The following is a 25460-nucleotide window of genomic DNA, read 5'->3' as shown; positions in this document are numbered from 1 at the left end:
ATATGGTAGTTTTATTTTTAGTGTTTTGAGGAACCTCCATACTGTTTTCCATAGTGGCTGCACCAATTTACAATCCCACCAACAGTGCATAAGGAGGAACCCTTTTATCTTTATCAACTTAGTCCTATAATCACGAAGCTGACTTTGAAGTCAAAACTTAAAATGAAAGGTTAAGAGCCATTGTCACTTGGTGAGCACTTAATACGGTAAAATATTCTTGGAAATGATGAAATCTACACCTTTTCAAAAGCACCTTTATGGGAGTAGAGCATTTCCTTATTTAACTACATGAACTCCTCTGATGGGGATTTTATACCTCAAACTACTCTAGAAGTTATGGTTTGTCTTTTCCCCCTGCCTTCTGCAAACTTGTCATAACCACCCCACTGAGGATCCTAACCTCCATTTCCTTTCTCTGTAACTAAACGGAGAGCTGAGAGCTTTGATGCCAGAGCAGAAGTTTAGAATCTACAGCGTAGCAGAAGTGGAGAACAGATTTCAGAGAAGTCCTAACAATGGGGATAATAAAACCATAAATACAGGACTGAGCTAAGTACTAGTTGAAATCAATTAGGGTAGAAGAAAGAAGGCATGAATTTCTAAGTGGGTGGTACTAAATTTTCTAAAATCTTGTCTCAGTATTTTTAAGTGCATAAACATTGGAAATACTAGAATGCATTATTTCCCCCCAATTTTTTTTATTGTAAAGTACGTATAACATAAAATTTGCCACTGTAATCATTTTTAAGTATACAGTTAGTGGTATTAAGTTCATTTATATTGTTATGCAACCATCACCACCCTTCATTTCCAGAACTTCATCATCTAATAAAACTGAAACTCTACCCAGTAAGCAATAACTTCCCATTCCCTGCACTTAAGAATCTCACATAAGTGGAATCGTACAGTATTTGCGTTTTTGTGCATGGCTTATTTCACTTATCATAATGTCCTCAAAAGTTCATCCATGTTGTAGCATATGTCAGAATTTCCTTCCTTTTAAGGCTGAATAATATGTATGTGAGGTCTGACAATTAAGTTGGTGAACTCATCCTAGAAAAAGTGCTGCATATCTCATTGCTGGATATCACTATGGTCACCTTTGAAGTACTCCCCTTGAGGGGCTATGCACCAGTGCCAGCGCCTAATCCACCCTTCAAAGCAATTTTGGAACTCTTTTTCTGGAATGGCCATCAGAGCTGTCATCATATTACCCTTGATGTCCTGAATGTCATCAAAATGTCTCCCTTTCAGTATTTCCTTTATCTTTGGGTAAAGAAAGAAGTCATTAGAGGCCAGATCAGGTGAGTAGGGAGGGTGTCCCAATACAGTTATTTGTTTTCTGGCTAAAAACTCCCTCACAGGCAGTGCCGTGTGAGCTGGTGCATTGTCATGATGCAAGAGCTCCTTCGGGACCATTTTTGCGCACACCTCTCTCATGCCAAGATTTTCAGTTAAGATTTTCCTATCTGTTTCTCTATCAATGTTTACTTGGTCTGCTATGCTTCTCACTGTCAGCCGACGATTTTGACGCACAATTTGAGGAATTTTTGTAATGTTTTCATCAATGACGTGTTCTCTCCCCTCAGAAAAATGTTTAATCCATTTGTACACTGCCGTTTTCTTCATGGCATTATCCCCATAAACTTGGACTAACCTGTTCCTGATTTCACTTCCAGTCTTGCCAAGTTTAATGAGAAATTTATGTTTGTTCGTTGCTCTAATTCAAGCTCAGACATTCTCGCGACGACACACAAAAATTCGCAACAATAATGAAAGCCACCCAGTGTGACACTACCACACGATGACACGAACACAGCTGTGAGACACTGATATACCAAGGTTATGAAACCTTACCAAGCTATTTGTACAGTGCTGCCAATGTAAGCACACAGTGGCAAGTTCATGAACTTAATTGTCAGAACTCGTATATAACATTTTGCTTTTCCATTCACCCATCGGTGGATACTTAGGTTGCTTCCATATTTTAGCTATTGTGAATAATGCTGCTGTGAACATAGGTGTACAAATAGCTCTTTAAGACCCTACTTTCAGTTCTTTGGGGTATATACTGAGAAGTGTAATTGCTGGATCATATATGTTACATAAAATTTCCTGGTGCCAAGAGACCAGAGAAAGAGGTTGACAACTCCATCATTACATTAAGAGTTTATTAAGGGAACTTACATATGAAGTGTGTCTTAGGCGTTGGCAAGATGACATGGATGTCTTCTGTACCTTCCACTCCCCCAGACTCTCTGTTCTATAGTTAAAAGCAGTGAGTCTAGGTGCTGGGGAAGCAATGTGTGTTTAAGGGGAGGGGGACCACCTGATGCCAATGCCCAGAGGCTGAAGAGCTGGTGAAGAGACAGATCATTTCAAGGGTGGCTCACGACAGAGTCCTTGTGTACATTCCCAGATCTGCATAGGGGAGGAGTCAAGATGGTAGATTAGCTTCAAGGCTGAGTCAGCTCTGTCCTCAATGCACAATATAGTAATTCTATTTTTAATTTTTTGAGATCCCACCGTACTGTTTTCCACAGAAGCTGTACCATTTTACTTTCCTACCAGCAGTGCCCAAGAGTTCCAATGGGAATGCATGTTTTAACAGTAAAAGTTTTTCTAGCAATGAAGTAATTGGTTGAATTTCTCACATCAATTGCCCTAAAATTCTAAGTATCGCTGTTCACCTAGTGGTAGTAACCCCTTAAATTGTAGTCATGTTATCTAGGAGAAATAAACTGCTCTTTAGTAGTAGTTCCTGCTAAAGTATGAGAACCCCCATTTTTCATATCAAAATATTTAAAAACATTCCCTTTTGATGGGAATTAATGAAGAAAATAATGACTAAAAGCTACTACAAATTCATTGCTTTGCTTTTTAAAAAATCACTATAGCATCTACATACACTTTGAAAATGTGCTAACCATTCATTTTACAGACTAGTCCCTTATCTAGGTTTGTGGGCCCCAGGCTGTAGCCTGTGACCTACAAGCTAGAAGGATCTGGTTTGGAGATCCAGCTCTTAGGGAGCTAAAAAAGCTTGTCTTCTGTTCACTGCTAGTCTTCAGCACCTAGAAAAGTGCCTAGCATGTAATGGTGGTACTCAATATATAGTTGTTGAAAAAAAATAATGAATTGGATATGTGGCTCCTTGCTGTTTTTGGCCCAGCTAATGTTGGGGGCAGGGGGGTGGGGAATTGTTTTGTTTTTGGCTTTCCTTTAGTTGTACAGGTTAACAGTATTAGGTCATGTGGTTTTGAGATCTATAAGTATTTATCATTTCATTCCATTGAAGTGTTCGATGTAGTTTCCAAACTTTGAATTAGTGATTTCGGCCCTGTTTGCTACATTTTTTTCTTGAGGCAAAGTAATCATTTAATAATATTTTCTTTAAAAAAATTAAGTCTCCTTGGTTTTCGCACTTCAGTTAGTCTTTCATGTTGTAACAGCTCCACCTTGTGAATCTTTAGGGTATTGCTACTGGAAACTTTAAAAGCCATGACTGTTCTCGGAACATAAACATACAAATCTTACATTTTAATACCGTAGTGGTAGTAGACAGACTGGAAAGTTCTGGAAAACTTTTAGTGACTAGAATGAAATTTAACCAAAAATTGGGTCTGAGGTGTGTACCCTGAAAAATTAATATTACTCTTTCTAAAACCATCCAGTTATTATTTTACAAGGATAGAGCAGTTTATTCAGTCCTAGATTTAAATAATATCTCCATTCTTTGTGTTTTTTATGTTGTTAGCAAGGAGACTTGGAACAGAAACCCATGGGATGCTTTAGTCTCCATTGGTTTGACCAAGAACTTAAATGAGTGGCAGAAGTTTTATACTCTTGAATATAAATCTGTAGCTTTTCTGCTTGGTTGAAAGTAATGGCAAAGCAATTGGCTTGAAACCTTTGACTTATTCCCTTGTAGTTTACCAGTCCCTGTTTTTTAAATGCAAAGAGGCCAAGAAGTAATTCTAAAAAGTTGGGTAACTAAGTGATTTTTATTTCAAATTAACTTTTAAAAATATACATTGTATAATAGAGTAATTGCAGATTTGTGTGCCCTTTATACAGGCTATAAACTGAACAACTGCATTTAAAGTTTTATTCCTTGGAAAAAAATAATTTTCGGACTCCTTAAAGCTCATGTCAAGTTGATATTTGACTTGGCTGGGCAAAATAAGATGACAAAGTCTGATTTTCTTTCATTGTGTTTTAAAACAATGAGCATTTGGAAATTCAAAAAAAATATATCCTCTGTTTTAAAGTAGTCAGTTTAAGGCTGTAAACTAATTATACTTGAACTACCATTGGTTAAAATATTTTTGGAACGTGTGATTTTATCTTCAGTGTCAAACTTCTTGTCCTTTTGAGGAGTAATTGATTTTAAAAACAGCCAGATTGGGAGAATAATGTGGCTAATTGAGCTGACTGATTTTGTTTGAGGCTAAAGCTAAAGTATGATAAAGTAATTAAACTGATTTGGGATTTGTCTTATAAGCCACCTCTGAAATAGGCAATCCAAAAATATTTTGAGTAGTGGCAGTCGCTGGAAGAAATGAATAGCCTTTGAAGATGGTTGCATTGAAGATGACCTTTCTCAGAAATATGAATTCTGTTATGTTTAAAAACTGTTTCCTTTCTTCACCGAAGCATTCTTTGTACACACAGCCCAACTATTTTATTATGAAAAGTTTAAAATATCCAGAAAAAAGTGAAGAATTTATACCATGAACAACCATACACCCATCACCTTGATTCTGCCATATTTTTGCAGAATATTTTGCAAAAATAATGTTTTGCTATATTTGTTTTATCTCTTCATCTATCAGTCTTATTTTTTGATGCATTTTATTGAAAATCCATTGACTTCAAAGATCCGATACAATGAGCTGTTGAACTTTGGAGGAACTAGGGCATGCTTAGTGAATAGACCAAATTAGACCCGGTGACCATCTCCCCTTCTCTTTCAGGATGTGTTCCACATGGTGGTTGAAGTACCACGCTGGTCTAATGCAAAAATGGAGGTATGTTTTGCCTAACGTTCATAGTCAGACATAAGATACTAGTTTTGATCTAGCCACACTGATTTGCTCAAGGGTTAAACAGCTAAAGTTCAAGGTTTTTCTCTATCTAGTCCCAATCTATTTTCCAGTTTCTTCTCCCATTGCCTACTACTTTTCCCTCTGTGCTCCAACTAAACGCAACCGTTTACAATTTGCAAGTTTGTTACAGACTTTCCTTCCCCACACCTTTGCTTTTGGAGTTCCCAAAGCCTGGAATTACCTTTTTCTCCTCTTGTTCTTCTTAAGTCCATCCTTGACTCCTCCACAGAGTCGATGGGCTTTGCTTTAGTTACCCCAGCCATAAATGATCTTATTGGAATTCCTGTTGTATTTTGTTAATTAAGTGCTTTAAAGGAAAGCTGAAGTTGGATAATATTTATTTTGTCCTTTTAAAAAATATATTTTTATTTCTCAAATGTTAGAATTTATTCCAGATAAGTTTAGTTTTTGCTTTCTGGAGTTAGTAAGTGTTCCTTTTCCCTTCTTGATAGTTCCTGTACACCTCAAATGTTTTCCACTTAAAGGCTGATTGTGGAGAGACTGTTATTTCAAATTATAAAAATGTTAGGAGTAAAATGTATCATTAAAATTGAGCTAGGGTGTGTGCATTCCATAATTAATTTTCTAAAACCTTTAATTGAATGGTATTTCATATCCAAATATACAATGATTTGAAATTTTTTATTTCAGATTGCTACAAAAGACCCTTTAAACCCAATTAAACAAGATGTGAAAAAAGGAAAACTTCGTTATGTTGCAAATTTGTTCCCTTATAAAGGATATATCTGGAACTATGGTGCCATCCCTCAGGTATGTCTCTGTGCAATTGCTAGAAATGTACTTTCTAGCTTACAAAAAATAACCTACTGCTGTTAGTAAAAAAAAGATTTAAACACCTTCAGAAAGTTTTTGCTCTAATAGATTTTAAAAATATAAGGCACAATTAACTCATTTTAATACTTCCTTGAAAAACTTATTTTCAAGATAAACTGATAAGGTAAATGTTTAAGTTTACATTTGAAAGTTTATTCTTTTCTGAAATATTTTACCTTTCTATATGTACTAGTTATAAACTATACAAATTTTTTTTATACAGAATGGGTGACAGATCTGTTACGAGAGACAGTGTAGGCTAGTGGTTATAAAAGCATTGATTTTTGGGGGCACCAGAGCGATTCAGGTTCAAATCCCAAGGCTGCCTCTTCCTAAATTACCTAATTTGCCTCTGTTTCTTCCTCCCTGAGACATGACTATTTCCCCCTGAGATATTAGTAGTACTTAGCTCATATGGCTATTGTGAGGAATAAAGCACCTACGTCTCACAGCTGTTGACCTTTATGTTTAGAGTCCTGATTCCTTACTTAAGCCAAGCTCTCTGTGGTAAAGTAGGAATGGGATTCTATTTTCCTAAACAGTCAGCCCTTTCAGGAGGGATGTGTATCTGTATTGTTTACCAGTTTATCCCCAGCACAATGCCAGTGTGTAGTAGGTCCTTATGTAACTCTTGAATGAAAAATTACTAGAATCATGTCTATTATGTGTAAATGACAGATTTAATTCTGATTTGGTTAGGGTAATGCTGTGGCACTTATGACTTTTATACAAAATATTCAATTTGTTGTTTTCCTGTTGATAAATGGTTTGTTTTTATTAATCATTAAGTCTATTAAGTGGAATCTGTTGTGAAACAATTGATAAGTTACAAGAACATAGGTCGAATTCATCTAACTTGTTAGGTAATTACAAAGTCGTTCATTTGCCTTAATTATAGCACTTCACTTTGTACTTCAGTTGATTTAGCCTTTAGTTGGTTTAGTCTTTAGCCTTGAAATATCATCCCGCTGGGAAAACATTGCTGAAATTCTTCTTCTGTAGGTTGGATTTGGCTCTGTTAGATCCAGTTTTCCTTTATCAACCTTTTATATTTTTGCCTTTACTCCAGCTGAGTAGGCAAATAAATCCAAGAAATATGTTTTGGATTGGGGGAGAAAAGAACCAAAACAACAGCTACATTTTAAACTTGACTTCTTGGCAAACATAGACCATCTGTTCTTTTGTGAGATGCTCTGCAAGGACTCTCTGCAATTTAGCAGGAAAGAAAGCCAGCAATTTAAAGCTTCAGAAAATCCTGACTGAACTTTTCAATCTTGGCTCCTGGTCAACGATGATACTTTTACCAACAGAGCAAATAGTTCCTGTTTTAGTATTACTGCCTACCTACCTCTGCTTTGGAAATTTACTTTAATGAAAATGTAGTTAGTAGAAGATAGTAAGTACAAATAATTTCTAAAAGCAGTTTTCTTTTAATATGTTTTCTTAAAGTAAGTATTTGAGTCTATATCTGTGTTCGCATTTGCTTCGGTTATTAGGTGGTTGGGTTTTGTTTGTTTTAAATAGGATCATTATCCATTTTAAAGCTTAAATATAGTTTAGCCTTCTATGCATAATAGGAGCCCCGGGATTTAATTAAAATTTTTGTGTGTAGTTAAGATTCTGAGATGTGAATAAAGAATTTTTTTAATGAGGAAAAATAGCTGAAGATTAGTATTTTTGCAGAAAAGCTCATGGGATGTTATCTTTTAATGTCAGCATGATCCACTCTGTCAGTAACATGTATAGGAATGCTCTAAGCCTTTTTATTTTTTCTTTTAGACTTGGGAAGACCCAGGACATGATGACAAACACACTGGCTGTTGTGGTGATAATGACCCAATTGATGTGTGTGAAATTGGAGGCAAGGTAATGGAATCTGAAATGTTTTTCTTTAGTAGTCAGATGATATTAGTGAAATATACAAAGTTTATACTTTAAAAAACATTAGAAATAATGATGTCACTGTGCGTGATTCCATTTTATTTTAAGCATTTGTATAGTTTGTATATTTAAACCTAGCCTTAAATAAAGTGCATATATGTATATATGACTATACATATATATGGAAGAAGTGGACATGTTCTGCATTGCTTTAGTGGTCAATAGGTGAAGCGTACCTAGGAGGTAAATTTCATCTCAGAACAAGGCAAACCTTGTCTAATGATTTGGAGTGATCAGAATTGAGCCAAGCCAAATAACCTACGAGCTGGAGGATTATGGTAGGGATGCCTCTCTCAAGTAAGGTTGCTCTAAGTTTCTGACTATAGTTACATTTCTTTATAATCTTTCTCAGGCTCAGGGAAATAATAAATAATGAAAAGAAAGTTGTCCTTCAGTTTCTTAAGTCATGAAGCTCAGTCATACTGTATGACCTGTCTAACTCACTGGCTTCTGTAAAATAAAAGGTAAAGAAAGCACATCGAAATATGTATTTGAAACAAATTATGGAGGGTTTATTCTTTGGCACAATTAGAGACAGTTACAAAAAAAATTACCCTGAACCATGTTACTGATAGTCTTAGGACCTGTAAGTAATAAGGGGTACCTGTTGTCGGCTTTGATAAGACTGACAGGCATTAACTTATTTAGCTTTTTAAAAATTGCTTAAAGGAACTATCTTAAGGTAAATTTGGAGGAACTTGCCTTCTTCCTTATTTCCTGTTATCCACCAAGTAAAGCATTTCTTCTAAAGTTTTGTTCTGTAGTGTTGTCCTGACTATGGTTATTGACTTTCAGGTGTGTGCAAGAGGCGAGATCATCAGGGTGAAAGTTCTGGGCATACTGGCTATGATAGATGAAGGGGAAACCGACTGGAAAGTCATTGCCATTAATGTGGATGATCCTGACGCAGCCAATTACAATGGTAAGGCTATTGGAAGAGTCTGAGGTCTCTGCACCTAAATCTGGTGCTCCATTCACCTGTAGTGACAGAATTGTAAGCTCATGCCTTTAGGCTGTTAAAGAATGGAGGAGCAAAACATTTGACAAAGCATTGTTATTTCTAATACCGAACTTCTATAATTAAGTGAACGTTCTCCTTCATTCTGGGAAAGAAAAAATCTGATAGCTTGTGTTACTGTTTTCTCCTTTCCTTCCCTACATACTTGCACTCAGTTCCTCTATTTATTTATTTCAATTGACATATAATCCACATATCATAAAAGTCACCATTTTAAATTGTATAATCCTATGGTTTTTAATATATTCACTAGGTTGTGCAAACATTGTGCAAACATCACCACTATTAATTCCAGAACATTTTCATCACTCCAACAGGAAACCCCGTACCCATTAGCAGTCATGCCCTAGTCCCATGTCTCTCAGTCCCTGGCAGCCATTAATCTATATTGTCTGTCTCTGTGGATTTACCTGTTCCGAACATTTCACATAAATGGGTTCATGTGATGATATGTCTGGCTTCTTTCATTTAACATGTTTTCAGGGTTCATCTACATTGTAACATGTATCAGTACTTCATTCCCCCCTTTTTTGGTGGTAAAATTAACATAACATAAAATTCACCATTTTAACTATTTTAGAGTGTACAATTTGGTGGCATTTAGTACATTTGCAATGTTGTACAACCACCACCAACCATGATCACGTTCCAGAACATTTTCACCACCCCAAAAGGAAACTGTACCTTTAAGCGGTCACTCCCTGTTCCTTCTTCCTCCCACGCCCTTACAACCGTGAATCTGCTTTTTGTCTCTATGCATTTTTCTTTTTTTTTTTTTTAAAGAGTTTTATTGGGGAATTAGGGGATGGGAACAGCGCTGGGGAATTGGGGAAAGGGGAACAGACAAGTTGCTGTCCTTTTGTTCTTCAGTCTGGTTGTTGAGGATGTTGCTTCACTGGCCCAAGTTGGCGCCATCATTGCACTCTTCCCGGGTGAGGCAGATCAGTCGCCGGCTTCTGGACGGCCGCTCATGCTGGCTGCTCACGCCTCACGCTGGCTGCCGGCCACACACGGTAGCCCATGGCAAACCCACTGCAGCAGGGGTTGCAGCCTACACCGTCGCCGACGACTCACGGCAGCCCAGCTCCAGGTTGAGCTGTTGTTCAGCATCTTAGCTGTAGAGGGCAGTGTCACTGGCCCTCATGTGGGATCCGAACCAGGGTCCTCTGGCGTCCCAAGCCAGCTCTTAACCAACGCGCCACTCGGCCGGCCCATCTATGCGTTTTTCTATTCTGGATATTTCATATGTGTGGAATCATAAAATATGTGGCTTTTTGTGTCTGGTTGCTTAGCTCAATGTTTTTTAGGCTCATTCATGTGGTAGCATGCATTAGTACTCACTCCTTTTTATGGGTGAATGCTACTCCATTGTCTCTGTTGTATGAATATGTACCATATTTTGTTTATCCCTTCATCTGTTGACATTTGGGTTGTTTTTGGCTATTAGGAATTATGCTGCTGCTATACAAGGTTTTGTGTAGACATAGGTTTTAAATCTCCTTGCATGTATATACCTAGGAGTGGAGTTGCTGAGTCATATGGTAACTTATGTTTAAGCTTTTGAGGAGCTGTCAAACCTTTTTCCTAAGCCAGCTGCACATTTTACAGTCCTGCCAGCAGTGCATAAGGGTTCCAATTTTTCTTCTTCCTTGCCAACACTTATTATTAATCTTTTTTATTATAGCCATTTTAGTGGGTATATCTTTTTATTGTTGCATTATGAAAGTTCTTTATATTTTTATCAGATATATGATTTGTCTATATTTTCTCCCATTTTGTGGATTGTCCTTTCATTTTTTTAAAATCAGTTTTTATTTATTTATTTATGTATTTTATTGGGGAACAGTGTGTTTTTTCAGGACCCATCAGCTCCAAGTCAATCTAGTTGTGGAGGGCGCAACTCAGTGGCCCATGTGTGGATTGAATCGGCAACCTTGATGTTATGAGCCTGCACTCTAACCACCTGAGTTAACCAGCCACACCTGTCCTTTCTTTTTTTTAATGGTGTCCTTTGAAATACTCAGGTTTTTCATTTTGCTGTACTCTTATCAAAAGTTTTTGCTGCTTTTTGATGTCGTATCTAAGAAACCACTTCTTAATCCAAGGTCACAAATATATACATTTATGTTTCCTTCTAAGAGTTTTATAAATTTAGCCCTGACATTTAAGTCTTTGATGTATTTTGAGTTAATTTTTGTATATGGTATGAACTAGTTCAGTATCATTCTTTTGCATGTAGATATGCAATTATCCCAGAACTATTGGGTCGTCGGGAAGGTCATGACGCATTTTTGCATTGAAAAACATAGAAAAATACGTCATGACTTTCCCGACAACTCCATACTCATTGAAAAGTCTGTTCTTTTCCCCAGTGAATTGTCTCGGCACCATTATTGAAAATCAACTGACTATAAATGTATTGGTTAGTGAGATAAGTTGATTGTCTGAAGTCATCTTTGAAAAAATATATTTATACCCAGAAAAATTACTGTTCATTCCAGGGCTTGTTTAGCATGTCTGAGGGAATTTCTGTGGGTTGCTGTCAGAGTACTTATTGTACAGTTCAAGTGGTGTGGAGAAGGGAAGAGATCGTAGGAGTTGGCATGGTTAGGGAAGGCCCAAGTAGAATTGGATTATAACCCAAAGTATAAAATAAATATCCATGAGTCCATTCTGATATAAATAAATGATCGAATAAATAAACAAGTAGGGTAAGAACAGACAAATCTCCCGTGCAGAAGAATTCCAAATAATTTATGTAAATACTTTCACCCTCAAGTACAGGCTGTGCACAGTGACCTCTTTCAGAAGAGTCCAGTATGGAAAGGATAACTTGACAGCTGAGAAACCTAACAAACACTACCTCAGCCAGGTTATCAATGTCAACATCAACAGTGATGAGTCATCTTGAGAGCATGTACTCTTGATGTGCTTTGAATGGCATTTTATCTCTGTGGACTTCTTCCCTCAAACCCAGTACCCTAGTCTAATCTTGAGAAAAAGATAAGACAAGTCCCAACAGAGGAAGGGATATCTTACAAAATGCCTGATCAGCACCCCTCAAAACAATCAACGTCATCAAAAACAAGTTTGAGAAACTGTCATAGCCAAGGAGCCTGAGGAGCCATGACGACCAAACGTAATGCAGTATCCTAGTGGAGTCCTGGAATAGAAAAAACAGACTTGAGTTGATGTATCACTATTGGTTAATTGTGACAAATGTCTTTGTATAAGATAGTAATAATAGGGGAAACTATGTGCAGGTTGGGTATCTGGGAACTCTGTAATATCTTCACAACTTCCCTGTAAATCTAAAACCCTTCTAGGACTTGCAGTGACTAAACAGGGGAGCAGGCCTAGGAAGCGATTTGATGCTTGGCAGGTTGGACCTACCCTGACTGGGAGCAAAGCTGGGCGGAGACCCTTTCAGGAAGGGGCATTGTTGTGTTTGATTCAGACCAAGCTTAGTGGCTAATTACTGAAGTCTTGAGGGAATGTGGAAGGAATGTTGCTTGTCTGCATTAAGCTACCCCTCAGTTGGGGAAGATTATAGCCGTACTTGACAGAGATTGAGGTCCCCTGTATCCAGAATGAAAAGAGGGTTGCACCAAATATTTGTGGTAGTGTCATATTTTCTGTTCCAAATATAAAAGATATAGCACATGAATACTGGCTTCACTCTGAGGTATTGGATAGTTTACTAGTCCAGTATGGAGTGGTGGAAAGCTGTGAGCAAGTGAACACTGACTCAGAAACTATAGTTGTAAATGTAACCTCATCCAATAAGGACCAAGCTAGACAGCCTTTAGACAAACTGAATGGATTCCAGTTGGAGAACTTCACGTTAAAAATGGCCTACATCCCTGATGAAATGGCTGCCCAGCAGAATCTCTCGCAGCAACTCTGAGGTCTCCATGGGTTCAGGCAGAGCAGCTCATTGAGGCAGGGGTCTCCAGAAACAGTGTCCACACAGAAACTGTGTGACTTGCCTCTATGCCTGCTGGCTCTCACCCAATTCATAGGAGCCATTATTGGAAAAGAAGGTGCCACCATTTTGAATATCACCAGTCTAAAATCGATGTCCAGGGCCGGCCGAGTTGCTCAGTTGGTTAAGAGCTTGTTCAAGAGTGCAAGCTCTGAGCAACAGCAGTTTGAGTCGCAGCCAGAGCTGAGCAGCCGCTGAGCTGCCAACAGGTGGCAGGATGGCTCAGCTAAAAATAAAATAAAATAAAATCGATGTCCAAAATCAAGAGAATAATGGTGCTGCTGAGAAGTCAATTACTATCCTCTATACCCTTGAGGGCACCCTTGTGGCTTGTAAATTTATTCTGGAGATATGCAGAGGAAAGCTCATGATAAGAAATTCACAGAAGAGGTTCCCTTGAAGATTTTAGCCCCTAACTTTGTAGGCCATCTTATTCATAAGGAAGGAAGAATCCTTAAAAAAAAAGAAGACACAGACACGAAAATCACGATATGTCCTTTGTAGGAACTGACCCTGCACCATTGCAGTTAAAGACATCGTTGACACATGTGCCAAAGCTGAGGAAGAGATAATGAATAAAAGCTTGGAGCCTTATGAAAATGATATTGCTTCTATGAATCTTCAAGCACATTTAATTCCTGGATTAAATCTGAATGCATTGGGTCTGTTCCCACCCACTTCAAGGATGCCACCTCCCTCCTCAGGGTCTTCAGCTATGACTCCTTACCCACAGTTTGAGCAGTCAGAAATAGAGACTGTTCATCTGTTTATCCCAGCTTTGATTGGTTTTTCTTGTTGGGATTCTACAATGAGACATTAACTTGAGCATAATGTTGCTAATGCCTTTGGAAGTGCTCTGCTCCAGTTACTCTCTGAAGATGGAATATCTTAGGCTGGTGATGGAAGTCTTTACATGCACTTCCAGTGAATCCTATATTTCATACTGCAACTTCTCACCCATGATTAGAAAACAAAGACTGCTTTGTAGACTCCAAAGACTCACCCAGTGCAGAGCGACTGGTATACCAGGTCCTTGATGAGCTTTGGGGCCACATCTACCCCTAACAACTTCAACTTCAATGTTATCAGACTAATTAATAAGGTGTACATGTCAAAGACTTGGGTATTCCTCCAGGAAATCACGTGATTTCTGGGTCATTTTAAAGGTGGCAGCCTCAGAACTGCAGAGGACAGCATTGTGATTTATCTGTTGGGTTGTAACTTACCTGTTGGGTTATAGGTCTTATTAAGGCATTTGATTCTGGTGACCAAATGGTGAGTTCTTGTGCAAGAGTCAACAACTTTACACTGCTCACAAGAGTGCTGATGGTTATAATGTTTAATGAGATTACAGCAACCAGCCTACAGCCATCTAGTGGTAGTTTGTACCTGATTTCAGATATCCTGGCAGTGGTCCATTCTTTCTCCTACACATTGTATTTTCTTAATCACAGCTGTGTAAGCTAGGAGATGTCAAAGCCCTATTATTCTGTCATTACCATGTAGTGCCAAGAAAGGGTTTTTTGTTTGTTAAGATTTGCCTTAAGATTAATAAGAAAGATTTGTCTTCTTACTGGAAAGAGCATTGGACCAGGTGCTGAGATGTAGATTCTTTGACTTATTAACCATATATTAACTAGTGAAAAGTACATAATTATCTGTAAACATCATGATTTTGTGGGGGCAGTCAAGTGAGAGAGACCATAGGTGAAAAGCTTTGCAAGTAAAAAGCACCAGATGAAGGGAGGATAAACTGCCACTTTCACCTTCTACACAGAAATAGTTTTCAGATATGCCAAATAAAATTGGTTTTTAGAACATTTGTAGAAAATTGGTATTATGATCAATATCACTTTGACCCAGAAATTCTACTTCTAAGTAGCTGTTTCACAGAATTCCTCATAAATATATACAAACACACATTACAAAGATATTCTTTGCAGCAAAAGCCAGGAAAGAGCTAAAATATCCATCACCAGCTAAATGGTTAAATAATTATGGTCTGTCCAGGCAATGGGATACTGTGTGTGGCCATTACAAAGGATGAGGAGGACCTGCGTATACAGATATGGAAAGACCACTAAGAATGGTATGACGCCTTTCTGCTGTTTTTTAGCCTTACATGATCGCATATATGTTTAAATATGTGTATATATGTATATGTATAGAAATTCATGGTTAAAGGACTAGAAGAACACCAGTCCTTTAAAGTGCAATGGGAAGAAGGACAAAGGGAGACTTGGCTGTTTCAGGTGCTTCTGTCTGTATTATTTAAATTTAGTCAGCGAGAATGCATTCATACTATTTGTTAACCCCTTGATGGTACAACTGTGATTCTGTTGCTCGTGTGTCCATTTTCTCATGTGCTACTTATCCAAGAGCACACATACTAAAGGGCATGTTGTGGCCACTGTTAGTGAAACCATATCTGTCATTATGTCAGCACCATTCTGCTAGGGCATCATTGCCCTGCAGTAAAGGTTATTAGAACCCTGAAACTTCCCTGAGTGGCTGGTCCCATGGTGGAAGTACAATAGTATGCAGTTTTCCCAAAGCGTCAACCCAAGGCAGTGTCCGTCTGTCATCAGTTATTATCTGACGAGTTTATCAGACTTTCTATGTAGAGAGTACTCTGGACTAGCCACAGCTTCAAAAGGGACACACACACAGCCATGGGACAGGACCACCTACCCACTAAAGGAGCGACAGGTTGCATGTCGCTCCTCTTTGCCATTGTGGGACCCATGATAGCCAGATCCCCTCCCATCTGAGTTGTGGGAATCAATGAAACTGAGCATATCCTGCATGGTTGTGGGGTACAGCACTGCCTGGCTGGTTAGAAGCCGAACCCAGGAAGGAACCGCACAAAATGGGTGCTGTCTGTGGTGGGATCGTGATGTGGCATCAGGAGGCAGTTTTAGTAGCTGCAGACCACTGACTTTGTCTCTGTGAACTTAACGGAAAACATAAGGGAAAAATATTGACAGGGTTCTTTTCTTCCTGCTTTGTTTTCTGGGTTTGATGTCAGGGTTCCTCAGTCTGGATCCAGCTTACCTTTTAATGTGTGGTTCACAATCAGTTAATCAGCTCTTATATTTTTTCCATGCTGTGGTATAATACAAAAATATATTTGATCTTTGTCTCTAGTTCTGGCAAAAAAAACAAACAAAAAAACCTTGGAATTTCCTGAGTGATGAGTGTCTTTTGTTACTCAGGATGAATCATGCCTGAGTTTATGCTAATAAGGTGACTTCGGGTGGGGCCCCTCGCTAGCTTGAGACTGGGACTGGTCCAAAGAAAGGCCAAGTGACTAGAGGGTGGGAGCTTTCCATTCCACCCACCAACCTCTGGGACCAGGAGGGGAGGCTGGATATGGAGCTCTATTAACACTGGTATAATGACATGTGGAGCACTTCTGAGTTGGTGAACACCTCAGTGTGCTGGGAGGGTGGCAGGGCTGCCCTTGAGAGGGCATGGAAACTCCATGCCCTGCCCGCCTCCATACTTTGCCCTACGCACCTCATCCATTTGGCGGTTCCTGAATTGTATTCTTTATAGTAAACTAGTAAACATACATAAAAGTGTTTTCCTGAGCTCTGTGAGTCATTCTGAAACCAGAGGCCAAACAAGTCTGGGGCTCGTGCTGCCTGCGCCGCCTCAGCCAATAGACTGACATGGGAGTTGAGCTGTAGAATAAGTGTTTATTATCAGAGCACCGGTGGTGTGAGAAGGCAGCAGGTTAACACCTCCCAAAACTGCCTTCACATTCTCAGACCAGCCTAGGATATTTAAGGGAAAATCTGGACATTCCTCCAGAGCCCAGGTGATGGTGGTTCTGGGAGTCTGCATGGATGGCTCTTCACATGGTTATCAACCCAGGAGCAATGATGACAGTAACCTGGAAAGAATGCTAGGCCATAGAGATTGTGATCAGTAAGCATTGGGGTATTATAAGTTTCAGGGTAATTTTCTAAAACAGGGAACTGGGACAGGGGACATTCTGAGCTCAAGCTGCAGGGGGATAATCTATTACTAAGCTATAGGGCAAGGAAAGGTGAGGCTGGGGATATGGCGAGATCTCTACTTATGGGGGTCCCAACTGGGCCCTGCTTCAATTCTAGCAAATTATCAAACCCCAAGAGAGAGTTGTAGAAAACCCTGATTTTTAGTAGTCAGAAGTATGGGTGGCCTGGAATCCGCCTCAAGTGGGGTAAGTCTTGTGAGACTGAATCCTTTAATTTGTGGGATTTGACCCTAATTCCAGTAGATAGTGTCATTATTGAATTGAATTGTTGGACACCCAGTTGGTGCCTGAAGAACAGGAGAATTGGTTGGAAAATTTGTTGGAAAACACCCCACACAGCATTTCAGATTTTTGGATTTTCAAATTATTTCTGTATTAAGTGACACATTTTATGTGAATTATAAGTTCCTTAAAATTTATCAGTGTTTAAACATTTCCCAGTTCACTTTGTAAACTTTCCATATTTTTAGTGGTACTGTAATAACAAAATGCATGATATTCTTTAACTATGTATATTATAAGCTGGACTTAAGCACAGTTATTTTAATAAGCTCCTGTTGTTGAATGTATTCCTCCTTCCCCAAATACTTTTCCTGGTTGTTATTTTTAGCACTTGTATTTTCCATTGGCTTGCATTGAGCAGGCAGCTTGGTCACTTACAGTTGAGTTTGTTGACATTGAGGCTAGCCATTGTTGGTGGTTGCACAGAAACTTTTAAAAGTTTTTTTAAACAGGACACTATTTTGTTGGCCAGAACGAAAGCCTTGTGGTGATAATGCCTATACTATAGAGTTAGAAAAGTCTAGTCGCATTTAATATGTAACCCATCAGTGCATAACAGTGTAATCCATTTTTCTTGTCTTTTAGTATGTAATTTAGTATGTAAATGTATATGATCTGGATGGAACCTCACCCTGTCTTTTTTTGTATCATCTATGCTTCTCATAGGCGTTATCCACACTTGCTACACTCTTCTTTGCTTATGTAGCCTCCAGTCATTTCTCCCTTCTGTTATCTAATAGAAGTTACTACTGTGCTGGTTGTTCTCTTACTACTCAACATCAGAGCTATTCTAAGGCGCTAGAGGATTTCCTTTTAATGGCTGTATGTGTTCTCTTCTCAACAAGGTGGTCAGCTCTAACATCTTGAATTTTTATTATACCCATCCCATAGCTCCCTCAAAATAAATACTTAATATTTTTATCACATGAATAATTACATATGCATCTTGCAATCTGCTTGTTCTCTTCTAAGATATTAATGATGTCAAGCGGCTGAAACCTGGCTACCTAGAAGCTACTGTGGACTGGTTTAGACGGTACAAGGTTCCTGATGGAAAACCAGAGAACCAGTTTGCTTTCAATGCAGAATTTAAAAATAAGGTAATGTTTCATTCAGAACTGTAGCTTTAGGTCTTTTTCTATTGAGACTTACAATTTAACCTGTTATTACCATTTAAAGACTATATGATTATAAAAAAATGTCTAAAGACACGACAGTCTTGATGTTGACTCATTCATTTAAATGTTTTCTATTTTTGACACAAGGAAATGATTCAAAAGAGACAAAGTTATCAGGCTTTGGGAAAATGTTGATACTAAGAATACTTTTCTATCATTGTATTTTATTTTTATTTTTATTTATTTTTTGCTGAGCCATCCTGCCACCTGTTGGCCACTCAGCGGCAGCTCAGCGGAAATCGAACCTGCGACCTTGTCGCTCAGAGCTCGCACTCTTAACCAACTGAGCTACTTGGCCGACCCCTTTTCTATCATTATAATGCATATCTCTTCAAATTATAGGACTTTGCAATGGATATTATTAAAAGCACTCATGACCATTGGAGAGCATTAGTGACGAAGAAAATTGATGGAAAAGGAATCAGTTGGTAAGTGTTGACTGTTCTCTGCATGTTTAACACACAAAGCAGACCAGCTTGCGCCAAAGATTTTAATAACCATAACACACTACCATTACTTTCACTTAGAAAAGAGATAACCAGTTTTGTCAGCAAGTGCTCACATGAGTGGGAAGGTAGATATAAAACAACTGAAAAGTGCCCCTAAGATACTCTCTGAACAAGTACAAACTAAAACTACACGAGGGACAGTGAGATCAGAGCTTTGTGAGGGTAACTGGGAAAGACTGCCTAGCATCATGGTGTTCAGAATGTAATGGGTAAAATAAGGTTGAGTGCAAGGGTTGGTATTCTCTGATGAAAATATATAAGGTGCATCGCAACTAAACCACTGTCTACAGTGCACACAAAATTTACTGCCACTAACAATAATAGCTAATATTAATTGAGCAGTGAATGTTTGCCAAGCATGCAACAGAGATATAGGGAGAGAAAACTTAACCAAAGTCATCCCACAAGAAGGGTTTCAGAGTTAGGACTCATATCCATGTTCAGGACAATATACTTCCTCTTAGATATTTAAAGATTTATAAGAGGATGTCCACTATCAGCACTTAACTAATGTTCTGGAAATAGTAGTCAATGAAGTAAATAGGAAAAATGATATGTTTTGATGCAGGAATATTAGAAAAGGGGGAGCTAATTGTGGCAGATAATATGATTGTGTACCCAGAAAACCCTAGAAAAAATAAAGAATTCAGCAAGGTGACCAGTTACAAAATGAATATATATGTACAGCTGATCTTTGAACAACATGGGTTTGAACTGCATGGATCCACTTACATGCAGATTTTTTTCAATAAATATAGTACTGTAAATGTATTTTCTCTTTCTTATGATTTTCTTAACATTTTTTTCTCTAGCTTTATTGTAAGACTACAGTGTATAATACATATAACATACAAACTATGTGTTAATCGACTTTATGTTATCATTAAGGCTTCTGGTCAACAGTAGGCTATTATTAAGTTTTTGGGGAGTCAAAGTTATATGCAGATTTTCAACTGTGTGTGGGGCTTGTACCCCTAAGTCCCACATTACTCAAGGGTCAACTGTATAAGTGAGATCATACTGTATTTATCTTTTGCTGTCTGATTTAACATAATGCCATCAAGGTCCACCCATGTTGTGAATGGCAAGATTTAATTCTTTTTTATGGCTGAATAATATTCCATTGTATATCTACCACATTTTCTTTATCCATTCATTCATTGATGGACATTTAGGCTGTTTCATGTCTTGGCTATTATAAATAGTGCTGCAATGAACATTTGGTACATATATGTTTCTGAATTAGTGTTTTCGTTTTTATCGGGTAAATACCCAGAAGTGGAATTCTGGATCATATGGTAGGTAGTTCTATTTTCAGTTTCTTGAGGAACCTCCATACTGTTTTCCATAGTGGTTGTGCATTTCCCATCAAGAGTACATAAGGGTTCCCTTTTCCCCACATCCTCACCAACACTTGTTAACTCTTGTCTTTTTGATGATAGTCATTCTAATAGTGTGAGATAATAATCTCATTGTGGTTTTGATTTGTATTTCCCTGATGTCTGGTGATCTTGAGCACCTTTTCATATACCTGTTGGTCATTGGCATGTCTTTGGAAAAATGTCTATTCAGGTCCTCTGCCTGTGTTTTAGTCAGATTGTTTATTGTTGTTGTTTATTTGTTTTGTTATTCAGTGTGAGAATTTTTTATGTTTTGGATATTAACCCCTTATCAGATTGTGGTTTGTAAATATTTTCTCTCATTTAGTAGGTTGCCTTTTTAGTTTTTTTAAAATTATTTATTTATTTTTTTTATTGGGGAATTGGAACAGCGCTGTGGAATTGGGGGAAGGGGAACAGACAAGTTGCTGTCCTTTTGTTGTTCAGTTTAGTTGTGGAGGACGTTGCTTCACTGGCCCAAGTTGGCACCATCATTGCACTCTTTCTGGGCAAGGCAGATCAGTCGCCGGCTTCTGGACGGCCGCTTACTGCAGCTGCTGGCCGCTCACACTGGCTGCTGGCCACACATGGTAGCCCATGGCAGCCCACTGCAAAAGGGGCTGCAGCCTACACTGTCGCGGGCGACTCACTGCAGCCCAGCTCCAGGTTGAGCTGTTGTTCAGCATCTTAGCTGTAGAGGGCAGTGTCACTGGCCCTCATGTGGGATCCGAACTGGGGCCCTCTGGCGTCCCAAGACGGCTCTTAACCACCGTGCCACTCGGCCGGCCCTAGGTTGCCTTTTCATTTTGCTGATGGCTTCCTTTGCTTTTTAGTTTCATGTAGTCCCGCTTGTTTATTTTTGCCTTTGTTGCCTTTGCTTTTGGTGTCAAATCCTAAATTTATCACCAAGACTGATGTCAGGGAGCTTACCTCCTATGTTTTCTTTTAGGAGTTTTATGGTTTCAGATCTGACATTCAAGTCTTCAATCTATTTTGATCTGATTTTTGTGTATGGTGTCCGATGATGGTCTAGTTTCATTCTTTTGCATGTAGCTGTTCAGTTTTCCCAATACCATTTATTGAAGAGACTGTCCTTTCCCCATTGTATTTTCTTGGCTCCTTTGTCATAGATTAATTGGCTATATATGCATGGGGTTGTATTGGGCTTTTTATTCATTTCCATTGATCTATGTCTGTTTTTATGCCATTACCATACTGTTCTGATTACTGTAACTGTGTAATATAGTTTGAAATCAGAACGTGTGATGCCTCCAGCTTTGTTCTTCTTCTGAAGATATTCGGGGCCTTTTGTGGTTCCATACAAATTTTAGAATTATTTGTTTTATTTTTGTGAAAAATGTCATTGGAATTTGAGAGGGATTGCATTGGTCTGTAGATTGCTTTGGGTAGTATGGACATTTTAACAGTATTAATTCTTCCAATTTCATGAGCATGAAATATATTTCCATTTATTTTAGTGGAAATTATTATATTTTATAATGTATATTTATATCTATATGGTATAATGTATGTATTATTTAGAAGATTAGTTTCTTCAATTTTTTTTTTTATTAATGTCTTAAAGTTTTCACTCTACAGACCTTTTATTTTTACCTCCTTGGTTAAATATATTCTTAGGTATTTTATTCTTTTTGATGCAGTTGTAAATGGGATTATTTTCTTAATTTCTCTTTCTGATCATTTGTTATTAGTGTATAGAAATGCAACAGATTTTTGTATATTGATTTTGTATCCTGCAACTTGAATAAACTTGAGGTTCAAGTAAACCAAACTTGAATCTTGTCTGGCCTACCACCTTAAACTTGTTTTCTAACTCTTAAGAGAGACGTTTTTGTGACTCATGACTACTTTTGTTTCATTTAATAGCATGAATACCACAGTGTCTGAGAGCCCCTTCAAGTGTGACCCTGATGCGGCCAAAGCCATTGTGGATGCTGTAAGTAAAAGTTTCCTTGAAAAAGAATGTACCCGGTGGCTAAAATATATGGTGCTGAATGGGTGGGGAGGTAATTCTTTCAACAAATATTTGAGTGCCGCCTGTATGCTTATTACTGTGTCAGGTCTTGAAATTACAAACCACGAACACATGTAAGTTGACATCTGACTAAGTGTAAGAGCTGAAGAGGGTCCTGGTCAACTCTAAACTGTACAGATAACAAAGGAGGAGAATTTGTAACAATCAAAATGATTCCAGAATGTACTGACTAACTCAAGTGCCTGTGTGCCTATCACAAAAGAACCAACGGGAACTAACTTGACTTGGTTATAGCAAGGACTGAGAAAGTTATCAAATATCAGGTATCATTTCAGGGGTCGTTCATAATTCTAGAAAAGACTTTCATGTGAGGTAGTAAACCATTTATTAAGAAATGATTTTTTTTTATTTTAAAGATTTAATTGGGGAATTGGGAAAGGGGAACAGACAAGTTGCTGTCGTTTTGTTCTTCAGTCTAGTTGTGGAGGACGTCGCTTCACTGGCCCCTATTGGTATAATCATTGTGGTCTTCCCGGGTGAGGCAGATCGGTCACTGGCCTCTGAACAGCCGCTCACGGTGCTTTTGGCAGCTCACACCTGCTGCCGGCTGCTCACACTAGCTGCTGGCCACACATGGTAGCTTATGGCAGCCCACTGCAGCAGGGGCTGCAGCCTTCACCGTCGCCGGCAATTCATGGCAACCCAGCTCCAGGTCAAGCTATTGTTCACCATCTTAGCTGTAGAGGGCACTGTCACTGGCCCTCCTGTGGGATCCGAACCGGGGTCCTGCTGCTCAGAGATGGTGCCCCAACCCAGTTCCTAATCAACGCACCACTCGGCCGGCCCGAAATGATTTTGTTTTTGTACTATTTTTAAGTATCTGATTTGGATTAACCAAAATACTGAGCTAGATCATCTTAATTCTCATTTACAACATTAAATAAGGAAAACAAACAAAAAAAATAAGGTCTGACTTTTTACTGCTTTGTAATTGGGCTAGTACAAGGAAAAATAACAATTTAACAATGAAGCCAATGCATTTAGATTTACCTTTATATATGAATCCCGACAAAATTGAAATGAATAAGAAAAATTGGAAGGGAAACCCCATTGGTTAATGATCATAGCTTTTCAATGAGAACACTGCCTACATTATATCATATGTGTACATATAATTTATAAATGCATAAATTAGTTTTTATTCTTTATTTCAAAAAACATTTTATTATTTATTCTCCTGTGTGTCAGTAAAAGCCAAGAGGCTTGAATTGGTTAGCATTTCTTAGCAGTAGAGCAAACCTTGTTCCTATAAATTATAAATTATTTTTAGAACCCCAAAATTGGAATACTTGTCTTCTGTTCAGATTCATTTTAACTTATGTGTCAGTTTACTTTTTTAGCTTTTTTTTCCTGGGATTAGACTAATAACATTTTACTTTTTTATTGTAGTTACCACCGCCATGTGAATCTGCTTGCACAGTACCAACAGATGGTAAGATCAATATTCTGGTAAAATTACATTGAACATTATGTGTATGTGTGGGGAAATTGTATCTATAGGGAGGAAATCTTATATACCATAGCCATACAGTTTTAGAGTTCTGCAGTATATGTGGGAAGAAAGATGGCTGTGCATACCACCTTTAGTGTCATACACACCCCACCCACCCACCTACCCCCACCTTTATCACAGCAGTTTCCAAACCATGACCTACTGGTCTCCGGGGTCCAGGTAGATGACTTATGGACACTGGAGCAGGCTGGGCTCTGGGTTCCCATCTGGCCACAGCCTGCTTCACCCAGAAAACTGTTCTCCCCTTTAGATTTAGAATTCTCTGTAAGGTTCTTCTAGTGAGAATCGCATGTCTATATGATTAAGGAAGCCCAAAAGAAAACAATGATAAACTACCCATTTTTACTATAATGAAACTTTGCATGTATGAAAGTTTGTTTTAAGGTAATACGTAGTAGGATACATTAAAGCAAGTATATTATTTGTTATATATTTGGTATATTTTGATTCTTAACAAGTATTCTGTTTTTCTTTTTTCTGAATATAGTGGATAAGTGGTTCCATCACCAGAAAAACTAAGGAAATTTCTCTGGAATACAAGCTGATATTGCTGCATCCTATTCATCTGGACATAGTAGATGCAAAAGTAGTGGCTTTTCAGAGCTTTAAATTTATAGAACTTACCTAACAAAGCAAATTCTGCTGTGACCAATCTAATATATTCAAAGTGTTATCCATTTGAAAGCATTTTTCCATATTTCAACTAAGATAACTTTCAGTACATGCTTGAATATGAAAGCAGTTGTTGTAATTTGGAAGTCATTTGTGAATAAATATGCAAGATAAGTACATATTAGATGTATATGTTTACCAGGTGTTAGGAATTAGGAAATAAAATTATTTTGCTGAAGCTTGGCTTATGATAGTTTTATTTTAATCTGAAGCCAGACATTACCACACAGGCATGCGTGCTACTTGGTATTTGTTTTCTCTCAATGATCTTACAATTCAATTTTATAATTATTAGACTAAAACTTGATTTATTTTTAGTAAGATGAGAATGAAATCCCATATTTTACAGTAGTCTTGATACTATGCTCTTACTTAATTCCTAGCACCCCACTATAAAGCAAAAGTTTTTTAATTTATAGCATGTTAGCAGAAAGCACACTCCAGCTCCCCTTTTGAAATGATACAGCTACTTTTTTTACTTCTCTAAGCGCCTAATTGGATCCTTAAGTCATTTACATTATATTCTGAGTTATCAGCCAGAATAACTTTGTGGTTAGGTTCATGGGCTTTGGACCTCACCACATCTGAATTTTTAATCCTAGCCCATCTACTTATTAGCTATGTAATCTTCAGTTACCAACCACCCAACTTCAGTTCCCTCATTTGTAAAAGAGGTTACTCATGTAATGTGTTAAGCATTCAGATTATTTTAGTTGAAATTTTTACTGAGATTATTGTTAATTCACATGCAGTTAGTTGTAAGAAATAATACAGAGAGATTCTCTCTATACCTTTCCCAGTTTCCCCCAAAGGTAAGATTTTGTAAAACTAGAGTATAATATCATAGCCAGGACAACAATGGCTTTTATACAATCCACTGATCTTATTCAGATTTCCCAGTTTTACTTGTAGTCATTTGAATGAAACACCTATATTGTTCTATACAAGTTAATCACCTATG

At 38.0% G+C, this 25460-nt stretch overlaps 1 protein-coding gene across 1 annotated transcript in view; it reads left to right on the top strand.

Moving 5' to 3' along the window:
- Positions 1–24677, top strand: part of PPA1 (inorganic pyrophosphatase 1) — a 35073-nt gene extending 10396 nt beyond the window's left edge. The window contains exons 2-10 of the mRNA XM_019624550.1: positions 4977–5030; positions 5760–5879; positions 7722–7808; positions 8679–8805; positions 18165–18292; positions 18713–18798; positions 22146–22215; positions 23704–23746; positions 24315–24677. Coding sequence (XP_019480095.1) covers positions 4977–5030; positions 5760–5879; positions 7722–7808; positions 8679–8805; positions 18165–18292; positions 18713–18798; positions 22146–22215; positions 23704–23746; positions 24315–24346 — 747 coding nt within the window. The 3' untranslated portion in view covers positions 24347–24677. The remainder of the gene's footprint in view (positions 1–4976; positions 5031–5759; positions 5880–7721; positions 7809–8678; positions 8806–18164; positions 18293–18712; positions 18799–22145; positions 22216–23703; positions 23747–24314) is intronic.
- The last annotated feature ends 783 nt before the right edge of the window (positions 24678–25460 follow it).

This window comes from Hipposideros armiger, unplaced genomic scaffold (assembly GCF_001890085.2).
Source record: "Hipposideros armiger isolate ML-2016 unplaced genomic scaffold, ASM189008v1 scaffold_15, whole genome shotgun sequence".
Classification (NCBI taxonomy): Eukaryota; Metazoa; Chordata; class Mammalia; order Chiroptera; family Hipposideridae; genus Hipposideros; species Hipposideros armiger.
Note: the sequence above shows the minus strand (reverse complement) of the source record. Positions and strands in the feature narration are given on the sequence as shown.